The sequence below is a fragment of the Heterodontus francisci genome, chromosome 28, assembly GCF_036365525.1.
Source record: "Heterodontus francisci isolate sHetFra1 chromosome 28, sHetFra1.hap1, whole genome shotgun sequence".
Lineage (NCBI taxonomy): Eukaryota > Metazoa > Chordata > Chondrichthyes > Heterodontiformes > Heterodontidae > Heterodontus > Heterodontus francisci.
The window spans coordinates 6,057,663-6,073,510 of record NC_090398.1 but is presented as its reverse complement, the minus strand read 5'-3'; the positions used below and the strand labels follow the sequence as shown (position 1 = coordinate 6,073,510).

At 50.4% G+C, this 15,848-nt stretch overlaps 1 protein-coding gene across 1 annotated transcript in view; it reads left to right on the top strand.

Moving 5' to 3' along the window:
• LOC137345274 (equilibrative nucleobase transporter 1-like) overlaps window positions 1–15,465 on the top strand; it is a 250,735-nt gene extending 235,270 nt beyond the window's left edge. Inside the window, exons 10-13 of the mRNA XM_068008750.1 lie at window positions 3,108–3,227; window positions 11,182–11,374; window positions 14,408–14,531; window positions 15,287–15,465. Of these exons, the coding sequence (XP_067864851.1) occupies window positions 3,108–3,227; window positions 11,182–11,374; window positions 14,408–14,531; window positions 15,287–15,451 (602 nt within the window). The 3' untranslated portion in view covers window positions 15,452–15,465. The remainder of the gene's footprint in view (window positions 1–3,107; window positions 3,228–11,181; window positions 11,375–14,407; window positions 14,532–15,286) is intronic.
• Window positions 15,466–15,848: the final 383 nt, after the last annotated feature.

Sequence of the window (15,848 nt, the reverse complement as noted above, 5' to 3'; positions counted from 1 at the left end):
GGGGGATCTCATAGAAATCTATAAAATTCTAACAGGACTTGACACAGTAGATGCAGGAAGGATGTTCCCGATGGTGGGGAATCCAGAACCATGAGCCATAGTCTAAGGAAACGAGGTAAACCTTTCAGGACTGAGATGAGGAGAAATGTCTTCACCCAGAGAGTGGTGAGCCTGTGGAATTCACTACCACAGAAAGCAGTTGAGGCCAAAACATTGTATGTTTTCAGGAAGTAGTTAGATATAGCCCTTATGTTTAAAGGGATCAAAGGATATGGGGCGAAAGTGGGAACAGGTTACTGAGTTGGATGATTAGCCATGATCATAATGAACGGCAGAGGAGGCTCGAAGGGCCGAATGGCCTGCTCCTGCTCCTATTTTCTATGTTTCGATGTCGATATTTCTATCAGCATGGATTTATGAAAGGGAAATCATGTTTGACAAATTGTTGGAGTTTTTTGAGGATGTTATTTGTAGCATAGATAAAGGTGAACCAGTGGCTGTGGTGAATTTGGATTTGCAGAAGGCTTTTGATAAGGTCCCACACAGGTTAGTGAACAAAATTAGAGCAGGTGGGATTGACGGTAATATACTGGTATGGATTGAGAATTGGTTAACAGACTGAAAGTAGAGAGTAGGAGTAAACGGGTCATTCTCAGGATGGCAGGCTGTTACTAGGGGGGTACCACAAGGGTCAGTGCTGGGGCCACAGCTGTTTGCAATCTATTCAAATTAATTGGAAATTGGGACCAATTTTAATATTTCCAAAATTGCTGATGACACAAAACTAGGACGGAATGCAAGTTGTGAGGAGGATGCAAAGAGGTTCAAAGGGATTTGAACAGGCTAAGTGAATGGACAAGAACAAGGCAGATGCAATATAATGTGAATAAGTGTGAAGTGATTCACTTTGGGAATAAACAACAGAAAGACAGAGTATTTCTTAAATGGTGAGATGTTGGGAAGTGTTGATGTCCAAAGAGACCTGGGTGTTTTTGTTCATGAGTCACTAAAAGCTAGTATGCAGGTGCAGCAAGCAGTTAGGACGTCAGATGGTCTGTTGGCCTTCATTGCAAGGGGATTTTGAGTAGAGGAATATAGATGTCTTGCTGCAATTGTATAGAGCCTTGGTGAGACCGCACCTGGAGTATTGTCTACAGTTCTGGTCTCATTATCTAAGGAAGGATATACTTGCCGTAGAGGGAATGCAACAGAGTTTCAGCAGACTAATCCCTGGGATGGCGGGATTGTGTTATGAGGAGAGATTGCAGAAACTTGGTCTGCATTCGATAGAGTTTCAAAGAATTGAGAGGTGATCTCATTGAAAATTACAAAGGTGTGACAGGGTGGATGTACATGGGATGTTTCCCTTTGGCTGTTGAGTCTAGACCCAGAGACACAGTCTCAGAATAAAGGGCAGGCCATTGAAGACTGAGATGAGGAGGAATTTCTTCACTCAGAGGGTGATAAATCTGTGGAATTCTCTATCTCAGAGGCTGTGGATGATCAATCATTGAACATGTTCAAGACAGAAAACCAGAGATATTTGGATACTAATGGCATCAAGAGACATGGGGATAGGGTTGGGTTAGATGATCAGCGATGATCTCATTGAATGGCGGAGCAGGCTCGACAGGCTAAATGGCCTACTGTTGCTCCGATGCTCCTACAATCCACATTGAGATCCTTATCCCAATCCGAACTGAGACCCTTATCACATTCCACAATGAGACTCGTATCCCAATACACCCCAAGACATGTATCCCAATCCACCCTGAGTCAGGTAACCCAATCCTCCATGAGACATGGATCCCAATCCATCCTGAGTCAGGTAACCCAATCCTCCCCGAGACATGTATCCCAATCCATCCTGAGTCAGGTAACCCAATCCTCCCCGAGACATGGATCCCAATCCATCCTGAGCCAGGTAACCCAATCCTCCATGAGACATGGATCCCAATCCACCCTGAGTCAGGTAACCCAATCCTCCCCGAGACATGGATCCCAATCCACCCTGAGTCAGGTAACCCAATCCTCCCCAAGACATGTATCCCAATCCACCCTGAGTCAGGTAACCCAATCCTCCCCGAGACATGTATCCCAATCCATCCTGAGCCAGGTAACCCAATCCTCCATGAGACATGGATCCCAATCCACCCTGAGTCAGGTAACCCAATCCTCCCCGAGACATGGATCCCAATCCACCCTGAGTCAGGTAACCCAATCCTCCCCAAGACATGGATCCCAATCCACCCTGAATAACGTAACCCAATCCTCCCCAAGACGTGGATCCCAATCCATCCTGAGTCAGATAACCCAATCCTCCCCAAGACATGGATCCCAATCCACCCTGAGTCAGATAACCCAATCCTCCCCAAGACATGGATCCCAATCCACCCTGAATAACGTAACCCAATCCTCCCCGAGACATGCATCTCAATCCATCCTGAGCCAGGTAACCCAATCCTCCCTGAGACATGGATCCCAATCCACCCTGAGTCAGGTAACCCAATCCTCCCCAAGACATGGATCCCAATCCACCCTGAATAACGTAACCCAATCGTCCCCGAGACATGCATCTCAATCCATCCTGAGCCAGGTAACCCAATCCTCCCCAAGACATGGATCCCAATCCACCCTGAGTAAGATAACCCAATCCTCCCCAAGACATGGATCCCAATCCACCCTGAATAACGTAACCCAATCCTCCCTGAGACATGGATCCCAATCCACCCTGAGTCAGGTAACCCAATCCTCCCCAATACATGGATCCCAACCCACCCTGAGTCAGATAACCCAATCCTCCCCAAGACATGGATCCCAATCCACCCTGAATAACGTAACCCAATCCTCCCCGAGACATGCATCTCAATCCATCCTGAGCCAGGTAACCCAATCCTCCCCAAGACATGTATCCCAATCCACACCAACACTGGAATCTGAAAATTCATTTCTGGAAAAGCTACACATATGAGTGAGGAAAATACAGCAAATGGATGTTTGGTGTGTTCTTTTATACCATTTCTATAACTCGGTATTCCACCCTGTGTGTCTGTCACTCTTTGTCTCCTCTCTTTCTCCATGTTTATAACATTAACTTTCCCCTTCAGTCAGCAGGGTGACAAATGGCTTCGCTTACACACAGTTGTTTGGCATTTTCTGTGCTCCCTGGAATGGGCTGATTATCGAATGGCAAAAACGCAAGAACAGACAGGCAGAAGCTGCCTCAGGTAATCCAGCTGTAATCACTCAGCTCCCTCCCAGTATCAGGTAATCCAGCTGTGAACACTCAGCACCCTCCCAGTCTCAGGTAATCCAGCTGTGATCACTCAGCATCCTCCCAGTCTCAGGTAATCCAGCTGTAATCACTCAGCACCCTCCCAATCTCAGGTAATCCAGCTGTGATCACTCAGCACCCTCCCAGTCTCAGGTAATCCAGCTGTGATCACTCAGCTCCCTCCCAGTTTAAGGTAATCCAGCTGTGACCACTCACCTCCCTCCCAGTCTCAGGTAATCCAGCTGTGATCACTCAGCTCCCTCCCAGTCTCAGGTAATCCAGTTGTGATCACTCAGCTCCCTCCCAGTTTAAGGTAATCCAGCTGTGATCACTCAGCTCCCTCGCAGTCTCAGGTAATCCAGCTGTGATCACTCAGCTCCCTCCCAGTCTCAGGTAATCCAGCTGTGATCACTCAGCTCCCTCCCAGTTTAAGGTAATCCAGCTGTGAACACTCAGCTCCCTCCCAGTCTGAGGTAATCCAGCTGTGACCACTCAGCTCCCTCCCAGTCTCAGGTAATCCAGCTGTGATCACTCAGCTCCCTCCCAGTCTCAGGTAATCCAGCTGAGATCACTCAGCTCCCTCCCAGTCTCAGGTAATCCAGCTGTGATCACTCAGCTCCCTCCCAGTCTCAGGTAATCCAGCTGTGATCACTCAGCTCCCTCCCAGTATCAGGTAATCCGGCTGTGAACACTCAGCACCCTCCCAGTCTCAGGTAATCCAGCTGTGATCACTCAGCATCCTCCCAGTCTCAGGTAATCCAGCTGTAATCACTCAGCACCCTCCCAGTCTCAGGTAATCCAGCTGTGATCACTCAGCACCCTCCCAGTCTCAGGTAATCCAGCTGTGATCACTCAGCTCCCTCCCAGTTTAAGGTAATCCAGCTGTGACCACTCACCTCCCTCCCAGTCTCAGGTAATCCAGCTGTGATCACTCAGCTCCCTCCCAGTCTCAGGTAATCCAGTTGTGATCACTCAGCTCCCTCCCAGTTTAAGGTAATCCAGCTGTGATCACTCAGCTCCCTCGCAGTCTCAGGTAATCCAGCTGTGATCACTCAGCTCCCTCCCAGTCTCAGGTAATCCAGCTGTGATCACTCAGCTCCCTCCCAGTTTAAGGTAATCCAGCTGTGAACACTCAGCTCCCTCCCAGTCTGAGGTAATCCAGCTGTGACCACTCAGCTCCCTCCCAGTCTCAGGTAATCCAGCTGTGATCACTCAGCTCCCTCCCAGTCTCAGGTAATCCAGCTGTGATCACTCAGCTCCCTCCCAGTCTCAGGTAATCCAGCTGTGATCACTCAGCTCCCTCCCAGTCTCAGGTAATCCAGCTGTGATCACTCAGCTCCCTCCCAGTCTCAGGTAATACAGCTGTGATCACTGAGCTCCCTCCCAGTCTCAGGTAATCCAGCTGTGAACACTCAGCTCCCTCCCAGTCTGAGGTAATCCAGCTGTGATCACTCAGCTCCCTCCCAGTCTCAGATAATCCAGCTGTGATCACTCAGCTCCCTCCCAGTCTCAGGTAATCCAGCTGTGATCACTCAGCACCTCCCAGTCTCAGGTAACCCAGCTATGATCACTCAGCTTCCTCCCACTCTGAGGTAATCCAGCTGTGATCACTCAGCTCCCTTCCAGTCTCAGGCAAAGCAGCTCTGATCACTCAGCTCCCTCCCAGTCTCAGTAAATCCAGCTGTGATCACCAGCTCCCTCCCAGTCTCAGGTAATCCAGCTGTGAACACTCAGCTCCCTCCCAGTCTCAGGTAATCCAGCTGTGAACACTCAGCTCCCTCCCAGTCTCAGGTAATCCAGCTGTGAACACTCAGCTCCCTCCCAGTCTCAGGTAATCCAGCTGTGAACACTCAGCTCCCTTCCAGTCTCAGGCAAAGCAGCTGTGATCACTCAGCTCCCTCCCAGTCACAGGTAATCCAGCTGTGATCACTCAGCTCCCTCCCAGTCTCAGGTAATCCAGCTGTGATCACTCAGCTCCCTCCCAGTCTCAGGTAATCCAGCTGTGATCACTCAGCTCCCTCCCAGTCTCAGGTAATACAGCTGTGATCACTCAGCTCCCTCCCAGTCTCAGGTAATCCAGCTGCGAACACTCAGCTCCCTCCCAGTCTGAGGTAATCCAGCTGTGATCACTCAGCTCCCTCCCAGTCTCAGGTAATCCAGCTGTGATCACTCAGCACCCTCCAAGTCTCAGGTAATCCAGCTGTGATCACTCAGCTCCCTCCTAGTCTCAGGTAATCCAGCTGTGATCACTCAGCTCCCTCCCAGTCTCAGGTAATCCAGCTGTGATCACTCAGCTCCCTCCCAGTCTCAGGTAATCCAGCTGTGATCACTCAGCATCCTCCCAGTCTCAGGTAATCCAGCTGTAATCACTCAGCACCCTCCCAATCTCAGGTAATCCAGCTGTGATCACTCAGCACCCTCCCAGTCTCAGGTAATCCAGCTGTGATCACTCAGCTCCCTCCCAGTTTAAGGTAATCCAGCTGTGACCACTCACCTCCCTCCCAGTCTCAGGTAATCCAGCTGTGATCACTCAGCTCCCTCCCAGTCTCAGGTAATCCAGTTGTGATCACTCAGCTCCCTCCCAGTTTAAGGTAATCCAGCTGTGATCACTCAGCTCCCTTCCAGTCTCAGGCAAAGCAGCTCTGATCACTCAGCTCCCTCCCAGTCTCAGTAAATCCAGCTGTGATCACCAGCTCCCTCCCAGTCTCAGGTAATCCAGCTGTGAACACTCAGCTCCCTCCCAGTCTCAGGTAATCCAGCTGTGAACACTCAGCTCCCTCCCAGTCTCAGGTAATCCAGCTGTGAACACTCAGCTCCCTCCCAGTCTCAGGTAATCCAGCTGTGAACACTCAGCTCCCTTCCAGTCTCAGGCAAAGCAGCTGTGATCACTCAGCTCCCTCCCAGTCACAGGTAATCCAGCTGTGATCACTCAGCTCCCTCCCAGTCTCAGGTAATCCAGCTGTGATCACTCAGCTCCCTCCCAGTCTCAGGTAATCCAGCTGTGATCACTCAGCTCCCTCCCAGTCTCAGGTAATACAGCTGTGATCACTCAGCTCCCTCCCAGTCTCAGGTAATCCAGCTGCGAACACTCAGCTCCCTCCCAGTCTGAGGTAATCCAGCTGTGATCACTCAGCTCCCTCCCAGTCTCAGGTAATCCAGCTGTGATCACTCAGCACCCTCCAAGTCTCAGGTAATCCAGCTGTGATCACTCAGCTCCCTCCTAGTCTCAGGTAATCCAGCTGTGATCACTCAGCTCCCTCCCAGTCTCAGGTAATCCAGCTGTGATCACTCAGCTCCCTCCCAGTCTCAGGTAATCCAGCTGTGATCACTCAGCATCCTCCCAGTCTCAGGTAATCCAGCTGTAATCACTCAGCACCCTCCCAATCTCAGGTAATCCAGCTGTGATCACTCAGCACCCTCCCAGTCTCAGGTAATCCAGCTGTGATCACTCAGCTCCCTCCCAGTTTAAGGTAATCCAGCTGTGACCACTCACCTCCCTCCCAGTCTCAGGTAATCCAGCTGTGATCACTCAGCTCCCTCCCAGTCTCAGGTAATCCAGTTGTGATCACTCAGCTCCCTCCCAGTTTAAGGTAATCCAGCTGTGATCACTCAGCTCCCTCGCAGTCTCAGGTAATCCAGCTGTGATCACTCAGCTTCCTCCCAGTCTCAGGTAATCCAGCTGTGATCACTCAGCTCCCTCCCAGTTTAAGGTAATCCAGCTGTGAACACTCAGCTCCCTCCCAGTCTGAGGTAATCCAGCTGTGATCACTCAGCTTCCTCCCACTCTGAGGTAATCCAGCTGTGATCACTCAGCTCCCTTCCAGTCTCAGGCAAAGCAGCTCTGATCACTCAGCTCCCTCCCAGTCTCAGTAAATCCAGCTGTGATCACCAGCTCCCTCCCAGTCTCAGGTAATCCAGCTGTGAACACTCAGCTCCCTCCCAGTCTCAGGTAATCCAGCTGTGAACACTCAGCTCCCTCCCAGTCTCAGGTAATCCAGCTGTGAACACTCAGCTCCCTCCCAGTCTCAGGTAATCCAGCTGTGAACACTCAGCTCCCTCCCAGTCTCAGGTAATCCAGCTGTGAACACTCAGCTCCCTTCCAGTCTCAGGCAAAGCAGCTGTGATCACTCAGCTCCCTCCCAGTCACAGGTAATCCAGCTGTGATCACTCAGCTCCCTCCCAGTCTCAGGTAATCCAGCTGTGATCACTCAGCTCCCTCCCAGTCTCAGGTAATCCAGCTGTGATCACTCAGCTCCCTCCCAGTCTCAGGTAATACAGCTGTGATCACTCAGCTCCCTCCCAGTCTCAGGTAATCCAGCTGCGAACACTCAGCTCCCTCCCAGTCTGAGGTAATCCAGCTGTGATCACTCAGCTCCCTCCCAGTCTCAGGTAATCCAGCTGTGATCACTCAGCACCCTCCAAGTCTCAGGTAATCCAGCTGTGATCACTCAGCTCCCTCCTAGTCTCAGGTAATACAGCTGTGATCACTCAGCTCCCTCCCAGTCTCAGGTAATCCAGCTGTGATCCCTCAGCACCTCCCAGTCTCAGGTAACCCAGCTGTGATCACTCAGCTTCCTCCCAGTCTGAGGTAATCCAGCTGTGATCGCTCAGCTGCCTTCCAGTCTCCGGCAAAGCAGCTGTGATCACTCAGCTCCCTCCCAGTCTGAGGTAATACAGCTGTGATCACTCAGCTCCCTCCCAGTCTCAGGTAATCCAGCTGTGAACACTCAGCTCCTTCCCTGTCTCAGGTAATCCAGCTGTGACCACTCAGCTCCCTGCCAGTCTCAGGTAATCCAGCTGTGAACACTCAGCTCCCTCCCAGTCTCAGGTAATCCAGCTGTGAACACTCAGCTCCCTCCCAGTCTCAGGTAATCCAGCTGTGAACACTCAGCTCCCTTCCAGTCTCAGGCAAAGCAGATGTGATCACTCATCTCCCTCCCAGTCTCAGGTAATCCAGCTGTGATCACTCAGCTCCCTCCCAGTCTCAGGTAATCCAGCTGTGATCACTCAGCTCCCTCCCAGTCTCAGGTAATCCAGCTGTGATCACTCAGCTCCCTTCCAGTCTCAGGCAAAGCAGCTGTGATCACTCAGCTCCCTCCCAGTCTCAGGTAATCCAGCTGTGATCACTCTGCTGCCTCCCAGTCTCAGGTAATCCAGCTGTGATCACTCAGCTCCCTCCCAGTCTCAGGTAATCCAGCTGTGATCACTCAGCTGCCTCACAGTCTCAGGAAATCCAGCTGTGAACACTCAGCTCCCTCCCAGTATCAGGTAATCCAGCTGTGATCACTCAGATCCCTCCCAGTCTCAGGTAATCCAGCTTTGAACACTCAGCTCCCTCCCAGTCTCAGGTAATCCAGCTGTGATCACTCAGCTGCCTCCCAGTCTCAGGTAATCCAGCTGTGATCACTCAGCTCCCTCCCAGTCTCAGGCAATCCAGCTGTGATCACTCAGCTCCCACCCAGTCTCAGGTAACCCAGCTGTGATCACTCAGCTCCCACCCAGTCTCAGGTAATCCAGCTGTGAACACTCAGCTGCCGCCCAGTCCCAGGTAATCCAGCTGTGATCACTCAGATCCCTCCCAGTCACAGGTAATCCAGATGTATTTGTTGTAGTTCCCCCCACCCCCATTCCTCCACTCTCCCCAGGACCATTGATGTACAATGGATTTGAGGTAGCTACCTTACCGCGCCCCCCCTTCCGCCACTCTCTCCAGGACCATTGGGTTACGAGGGATTTGAGGTAGTTCCCTCCCCCCTTCCCCCACTCTCTCCAGGACCATTGGGTTACGAGGGATTTGACGTTTTTCCCCCCTCCCCCACTCTTCCCAGGACCATTGGGTTACGAGGGATTTGAGGTAGTTCCCTCCCCCCTTCCCCCACTCTCTCCAGGGCCATTATTTTTTGCTGATACACATTTTCTTTATTTGTTCATGTGATGTGAAAATCCACCATTTATTGCACATCCCTAATAGCCCTTGAGAAGGTGGTGGTGAACTGCCTTCTTGAACCGCTGCAGTCCATGGTACACCCACAGTGCTGTTAGGAAGGGAGTTCCAGGATTTTGACCCAGTGACAGTGAAGGAACGGCAATATAGTTCCAAGTCAGGATGGTGTGTGACTTGGAGGGGAACTTGCAGGTGGTGGTGTTTCGATCTGTCTGCTGCCCTTATCCTTCTGGGAGGTAGAGGTCGCGGGTTTTAGAAGAAGCCGTCAAAGGCGGAATAGCCAGTTGTCGAATTGCTGCAGTCAAACCTGTGAGGTCGTCTTTACTAAAAATTAGGAGAACTTTCCCACATACAAGTCAAGCAACAGCGTGTCCCATCAGACTGACCAAGTAGTATGTTGAAGAAAATGTCCCAGCCACCTCCATCACCAACCTGTCCTGTCCCACTGGCAGGACAGAGCCACTAGATGTGGACATAACTTTGTATACAGTCGGGACGGAGTCGTCTTTAACATTGAATCTGGTCCCCATGAAGTCTCACGGTATCAGGTCAAACATGGTCAAGGACACATTCTGCTGATTGCCACCTCCCACCCTCACTCTGCTTATAATTCAATGTTTGTGTAACAATTAGCTGATGTGTCCTGACAACATTCCAGCTATATTGCTGACTATGTGTCTGTCACAACTAGCTGATGTGTCCTGACAACATTCCAGCTATATTGCTGACGATGTGTGTGTAACATCTAGATGTGTCATTGTCCATGTTCTTCCAGTGTAGCTACCACAGTGGCAACTACCCGAGAGTGTGGAAAATGCTCAGGTATGCCCTGCCTACAAAAAAACAGGACAACTAATTCTGGCCAATTACCGCCCCATCAGTCGACTCTCGATCATCAGTAAAGTGATGGAAGGTGTCATTGACGGTGCTATCAAGCAGCACTTTCTGAGCAATCACATGCTCAGTGACGCTCAGTTTGGGTTCTGCCAGAGCCACTCAGCCTCATTACAGACTTGATTCAAACATGGGCAAAAGAGCTGAACTCGAGGTGACTGCCCTTGACATCAAGGAAGGATTTGCCGGAGGAGCCCTAGCAAAACTGAGGTCAATGGGAAGGGGGGAAAACTCACTGCTGGTCGGCGTCATACCTAGCACAAAGGAAGATGGTTGCGGTTTTTGGAAGTCAGTCATCTGAGCTCCAGGACATCACTGCAGGAGTTCCTCAGGGTAGTGTCCTGGGCCCAACCATCTTCAGCTGCTTCATCAATGACCTTCCTTCAATCACAAGGTGGAAGTGGGGATGTTCACTGATGATTGCACAATGTTCAGCACCATTTGCGACTGCTCAGAAGCAGAATCAGTCCAAGACAAACAAGTCATGTACAACAGTCAAGCATGGGTTGTTAATTGGCAAATAACATTCACACCACATCCGTGCCAGACAATGACCATGTCCAACAAGAGAGAATCTAACTATCTCCCCTTGACATTCAATGGCATTACCATCACTGAATCCCCCACTATCACCATCCTAGGGGTTACCATTGACCAGAAACTGAACTGGAGTAGCCATATAAATACCGTGATTCCAAGAGCAGGTCAGAGGCTCGGGATCCTGCAGTGAGTAACTCACCTCCTGACTCCCCAAAGCCTGTCCACAAGTCACAAGTCAGGAGTGTCATGGAATACTCTCCACTTGCCTGGATGGGTGCAGCTCCAACAACAATCAAGACGCTCGACAGCATCCAGGACAAACAGCTCACTTGTCGGCACCCCATCTACAAACATTCAACATTCACTCCCTCTGTCACAGGATTTGAGAGGGTGTTTCCCACCCTCTGAGAAGGTTGGGATATGGACGGGGCAGTGGGTAGATTTGGGGGAATCGTCTATGTCTCTCAGCAGGGAAAGCCTTGATTGAGTTTTCTTGCTAATTCCTTCCCTTTCTCGTCCCCCCCCTCAGATTCGGATGCCGCACAGAGACTGGCTGACTTGAAGTTGGCGGTGCTCTCTCTTGTCATCACCGGCACAATGAGTACACTGTTTTCGGTCTGTGCTGCAATCCCTGTGATCGAGGTTCAGTACCTGACCTTCGTCCTGGAGGTTATCAACAGAGCCTTCATGTTCGGGAGTAATGCCACATTCGTCACCATGGGGTAAGTTAGACCATGACATCCAGGAAATGCAGTCCCGGGTCGCGTGACAAAAACAGATGATGAGATCTGCCATTGTGAGACTTATTCAGACTCCCGTTACACTGTTAGATCTGGGATTCTGAGACCAGGAGTACTTTCGGACTCCCGTTACATTGTTAGATCTGGGATTCTGAGACCAGGAGTACATTCAGACTCCCGTTACACTGTTAGATCTGGGATTCTGAGACCAGGAGTACTTTCGGACTCCCGTTACATTGTTAGATCTGGGATTCTGAGACCAGGAGTACATTCAGACTCCCGTTACACTGTTAGATCTGGGATTCTGAGACCAGGAGTACTTTCGGACTCCCGTTACACTGTTAGATCTGGGATTCTGAGACCAGGAGTACTTTCGGACTCCCGTTACATTGTTAGATCTGGGATTCTGAGACCAGGAGTACATTCAGACTCCCGTTACACTGTTAGATCTGGGATTCTGAGACCAGGAGTACTTTCGGACTCCCGTTACACTGTTAGATCTGGGATTCTGAGACCAGGAGTACATTCGGACTCCCGTTACATTGTTAGATCTGGGATTCTGAGACCAGGAGTGCATTCAGACTCCCGATACACTGTCAGATCTGGGATACTGAGACCAGGAGTACATTCAGACTGCCGATACACTGTCAGATCTGGGATTCTGAGACCAGGAGTACATTCAGACTCCCGATACAATGTCAGATCTGGGATTCTGAGACCAGGAGTACATTCAGACTCCCATTACAGTGTTAGATCTGGGATTCTGAGACCAGGAGTACATTCAGACTCCCATTACAGGGTTAGATCTGGGATTCTGAGACCAGGAGTACATTCAGACTCCCGTTGCACTGTTAGATCTGGGATTCTGAGACCAGGAGTACATTCGGACTCCCGTTACATTGTTAGATCTGGGATTCTGAGACCAGGAGTGCATTCAGACTCCCGATACACTGTCAGATCTGGGATACTGAGACCAGGAGTACATTCAGACTGCCGATACACTGTCAGATCTGGGATTCTGAGACCAGGAGTACATTCAGACTCCCGATACAATGTCAGATCTGGGATTCTGAGACCAGGAGTACATTCAGACTCCCATTACAGTGTTAGATCTGGGATTCTGAGACCAGGAGTACATTCAGACTCCCATTACAGGGTTAGATCTGGGATTCTGAGACCAGGAGTGCATTCAGACTCCCATTACACTGTTAGATCTGGGATACTGAGACCAGGAATACATTCAGACTCCCGTTCGACTGTTATGTCTGGGATTCAATGAACAGGAGTACATTCAGACTCCCATTACACCGTTAGATCTGGGATTCTGAGACCAGGAGTACATTCAGACTCCCATTACACTGTTAGATCTGGGATACTGAGACCAGGAGTGCATTCAGACTCCCGTTACACTGTCAGATCTGGGATTCTGAGACCAGGGGTACATTCAGACTCCCGTTACACTGTCAGATCTGGGATTCTGAGACCAGGAGTACATTCAGACTCCCGTTACACTGTTAGATCTGGGATACTGAGACCAGGAGTACATTCGGACTTCCGTTACATTGTTAGATCTGGGATTCTGAGACCAGGAGTGCATTCAGACTCCCGATACACTGTCAGATCTGGGATACTGAGACCAGGAGTGCATTCAGACTCCCGTTACGCTATTAGATCTGGGATTTTGAGACCAGGAGTACATTTAGACTCCCGTTACACTGTCAGATCTGGGATACTGAGACCAGGAGTGCATTCAGACTCCCGTTACGCTATTAGATCTGGGATTTTGAGACCAGGAGTACATTCAGACTCCCATTACAGGGTTAGATCTGGGATTCTGAGACCAGGAGTACATTCAGACTCCCGTTACACTGTAAGATCTGGGAATCTGAGACCAGAAGTGCATTCAGACTCCCGTTACGCTATTAGATCTGGGATTTTGAGACCAGGAGTACATTCAGACTCCCGTTACGCTGTCAGATCTGGGATACTGAGACCAGGAGTACATTCGGACTCCCGTTACACTGCTAGATCTGGGAATCTGAGACCAGGAGTGCATTCAGACTCCCGTTACACTGTTAGATCTGGGAATCTGAGACCAGGAGTGTATTCAGACTCCCGTTACGCTATTAGATCTGGGATTTTGAGACCAGGAGTGCATTCAGACTCCCGTTACACTGTCAGATCTGGGATACTGTGACCAGGAGTGCATTCAGACTCCCGTTACACTGTCAGATCTGGGATTCTGAGACCAGGAGTGCATTCAGACTCCCGTTACACTGTCAGATCTGGGATACTGAGACCAGAAGTACATTCAGACTCCCGTTACACTCTTAGATCAGGGAATCTGAGACCAGGAGCACAGTCAGTCTCCCGTTACACTGTTAGATCTGGGATTCTGAGACAAGGCGTACATTCAGACTCCCGTTACACTGTCAGATCTGGGATACTGTGACCAGGAGTGCATTCAGACTCCCGTTACACTGTCAGATCTGGGATTCTGAGACCAGGAGTGCATTCAGACTCCCGTTACACTGTCAGATCTGGGATACTGAGACCAGAAGTACATTCAGACTCCCGTTACACTCTTAGATCAGGGAATCTGAGACCAGGAGCACAGTCAGTCTCCCGTTACACTGTTAGATCTGGGATTCTGAGACAAGGCGTACATTCAGACTCCCGTTACACTGTTAGATCTGGGATTCTGAGACCAGGAGTGCATTCAGACTCCCGTTACACTGTTAGATCTGGGATTCTGAGACCAGGAGTACATTCAGACTCCCGTAGCACTGTGATGTAGACAAGACTGGTGAGATTGTGAATCTTGCTTCCTCTAGGATTTGTTACATTGAACAGTTTAGTTGATCTTAAGGGGATGCTGCCTGAACCCATGGGGGATGAAATGCTGGTTGAGCATTAAGACTGCTCGTACCTGTACTGTCAATTGGCCTGTATCCTGTTTTAGATTTGCTGTAATTTTCTGAACCTCATCCTTCTCTCTCCACTTGTTCCCTGCAGCTTCCCTCCCTGCCACTTTGGGAAGATTTATGGTCTGGCACTGGCTATTGCTGCTGCTTTCTCTCTGCTCCAGATCCCTTTCGTCACTCTGATCCAGGGACCCCTGCAAGGCAACCCTCTGTATGTGAGTATCAGGGACTATCACAAGTCTGGTTCTCTCTGTTATCTGACCCAGACATTTACAGATACAGTGAGAGGCATTGGATGAATCATTCATTGGAGACATGGTATACAGAGGGAGATCTTGATGCCTTTAGCTGGGCTGGGTTGATCCTCGAGGGCATCTCCACAGCAGCCGAGGATGAATGGTCAGTATGTGGGGCTGTATTTACGCTTCCCCCACCCGTTCAGGTGCCAGATGGAAACCCTGAGCTTTATCAATAGAGGCGTGGATTACATAGCCAGCAAATTAATATCGAACATTTCTCAAACTCTAGTTAGGCTCCCAACAGGAATATTGGGTCCAATTCTGGGCACCACATTTGAGGAAGACTGTTGAAAGTTTTGGTGATAGAACAGAAGAGATTTACTGGAATGGTTCCAGAGATGAGAGTTTGAAGTTACTTGCAGAAACTAGCGAGGCTGGCATTAAACATAAATGATTGGGTACCGACCACCTGTGAGGCTCATGGATCGTGATTCATTCGTATTCTTCCAAAGGGAATGGGACAAAAAGCTGAGGGAGAATTCTTTTCGGAATATGAGGGAACAGCAGGGGATGGGACCGACTTATTGAATGAGGCATCACAGGGCAATGGGCTGAATGGACATCATACTGTGCTGTAATATTCAATGATTCCATGAAAATGTTTCCAGATTGCTTTTACCTGAACTCTAACTCGTTCTGTTCATCTTTATTCCTTGTCCTTTTCGATGCAGCTGGACATTATATTCATAGTCCTGGTAGTCCTGACCTACGTTCATCCCATTAACATCTACCTGCACTGCCAACGGGAATACCGGCACAGAGGTGCAGTGAAGCCATTCACAGTTGACTTGCCGGGCCTAGGGGAGCAGGAGCACCAAACAGTGAGCAATCACTGAGCAGGACGCTTGTTTGGGCTGGGTGGGGCGGGGGGGGGGGGGCTGTAGTGTGGGGGGGGGTGAGAATTTGGTGTATGGGGGAGTCAGTGGAGGGGGCAGTGTGGGAGTGAGATGGTGGTGTATGGGGGATCAGTGGGGGGGGCAGTGTGAGGGTGGGAGGGTGGTTTATGGGGGGTCAGGGAGGGGCAGTGTGGGGATGAGAGGGTGGTGTATGGGGGGTCAGTGGAGGGGGGCAGTGTGAGGGTGGGAGGGTCGTGTATGGAGCGTCAGTGGAGGGGGGCTGTGTGGAGATGAGAGGTTGGTGTATGGGGGGGTCAGTGGAGGGGCAGTGACGGGGTGAGAGGGTGGTGTATGGGGGGTCTGTACTCGAGTGAAGAGGCAGTGTGGGGGAGAGAGA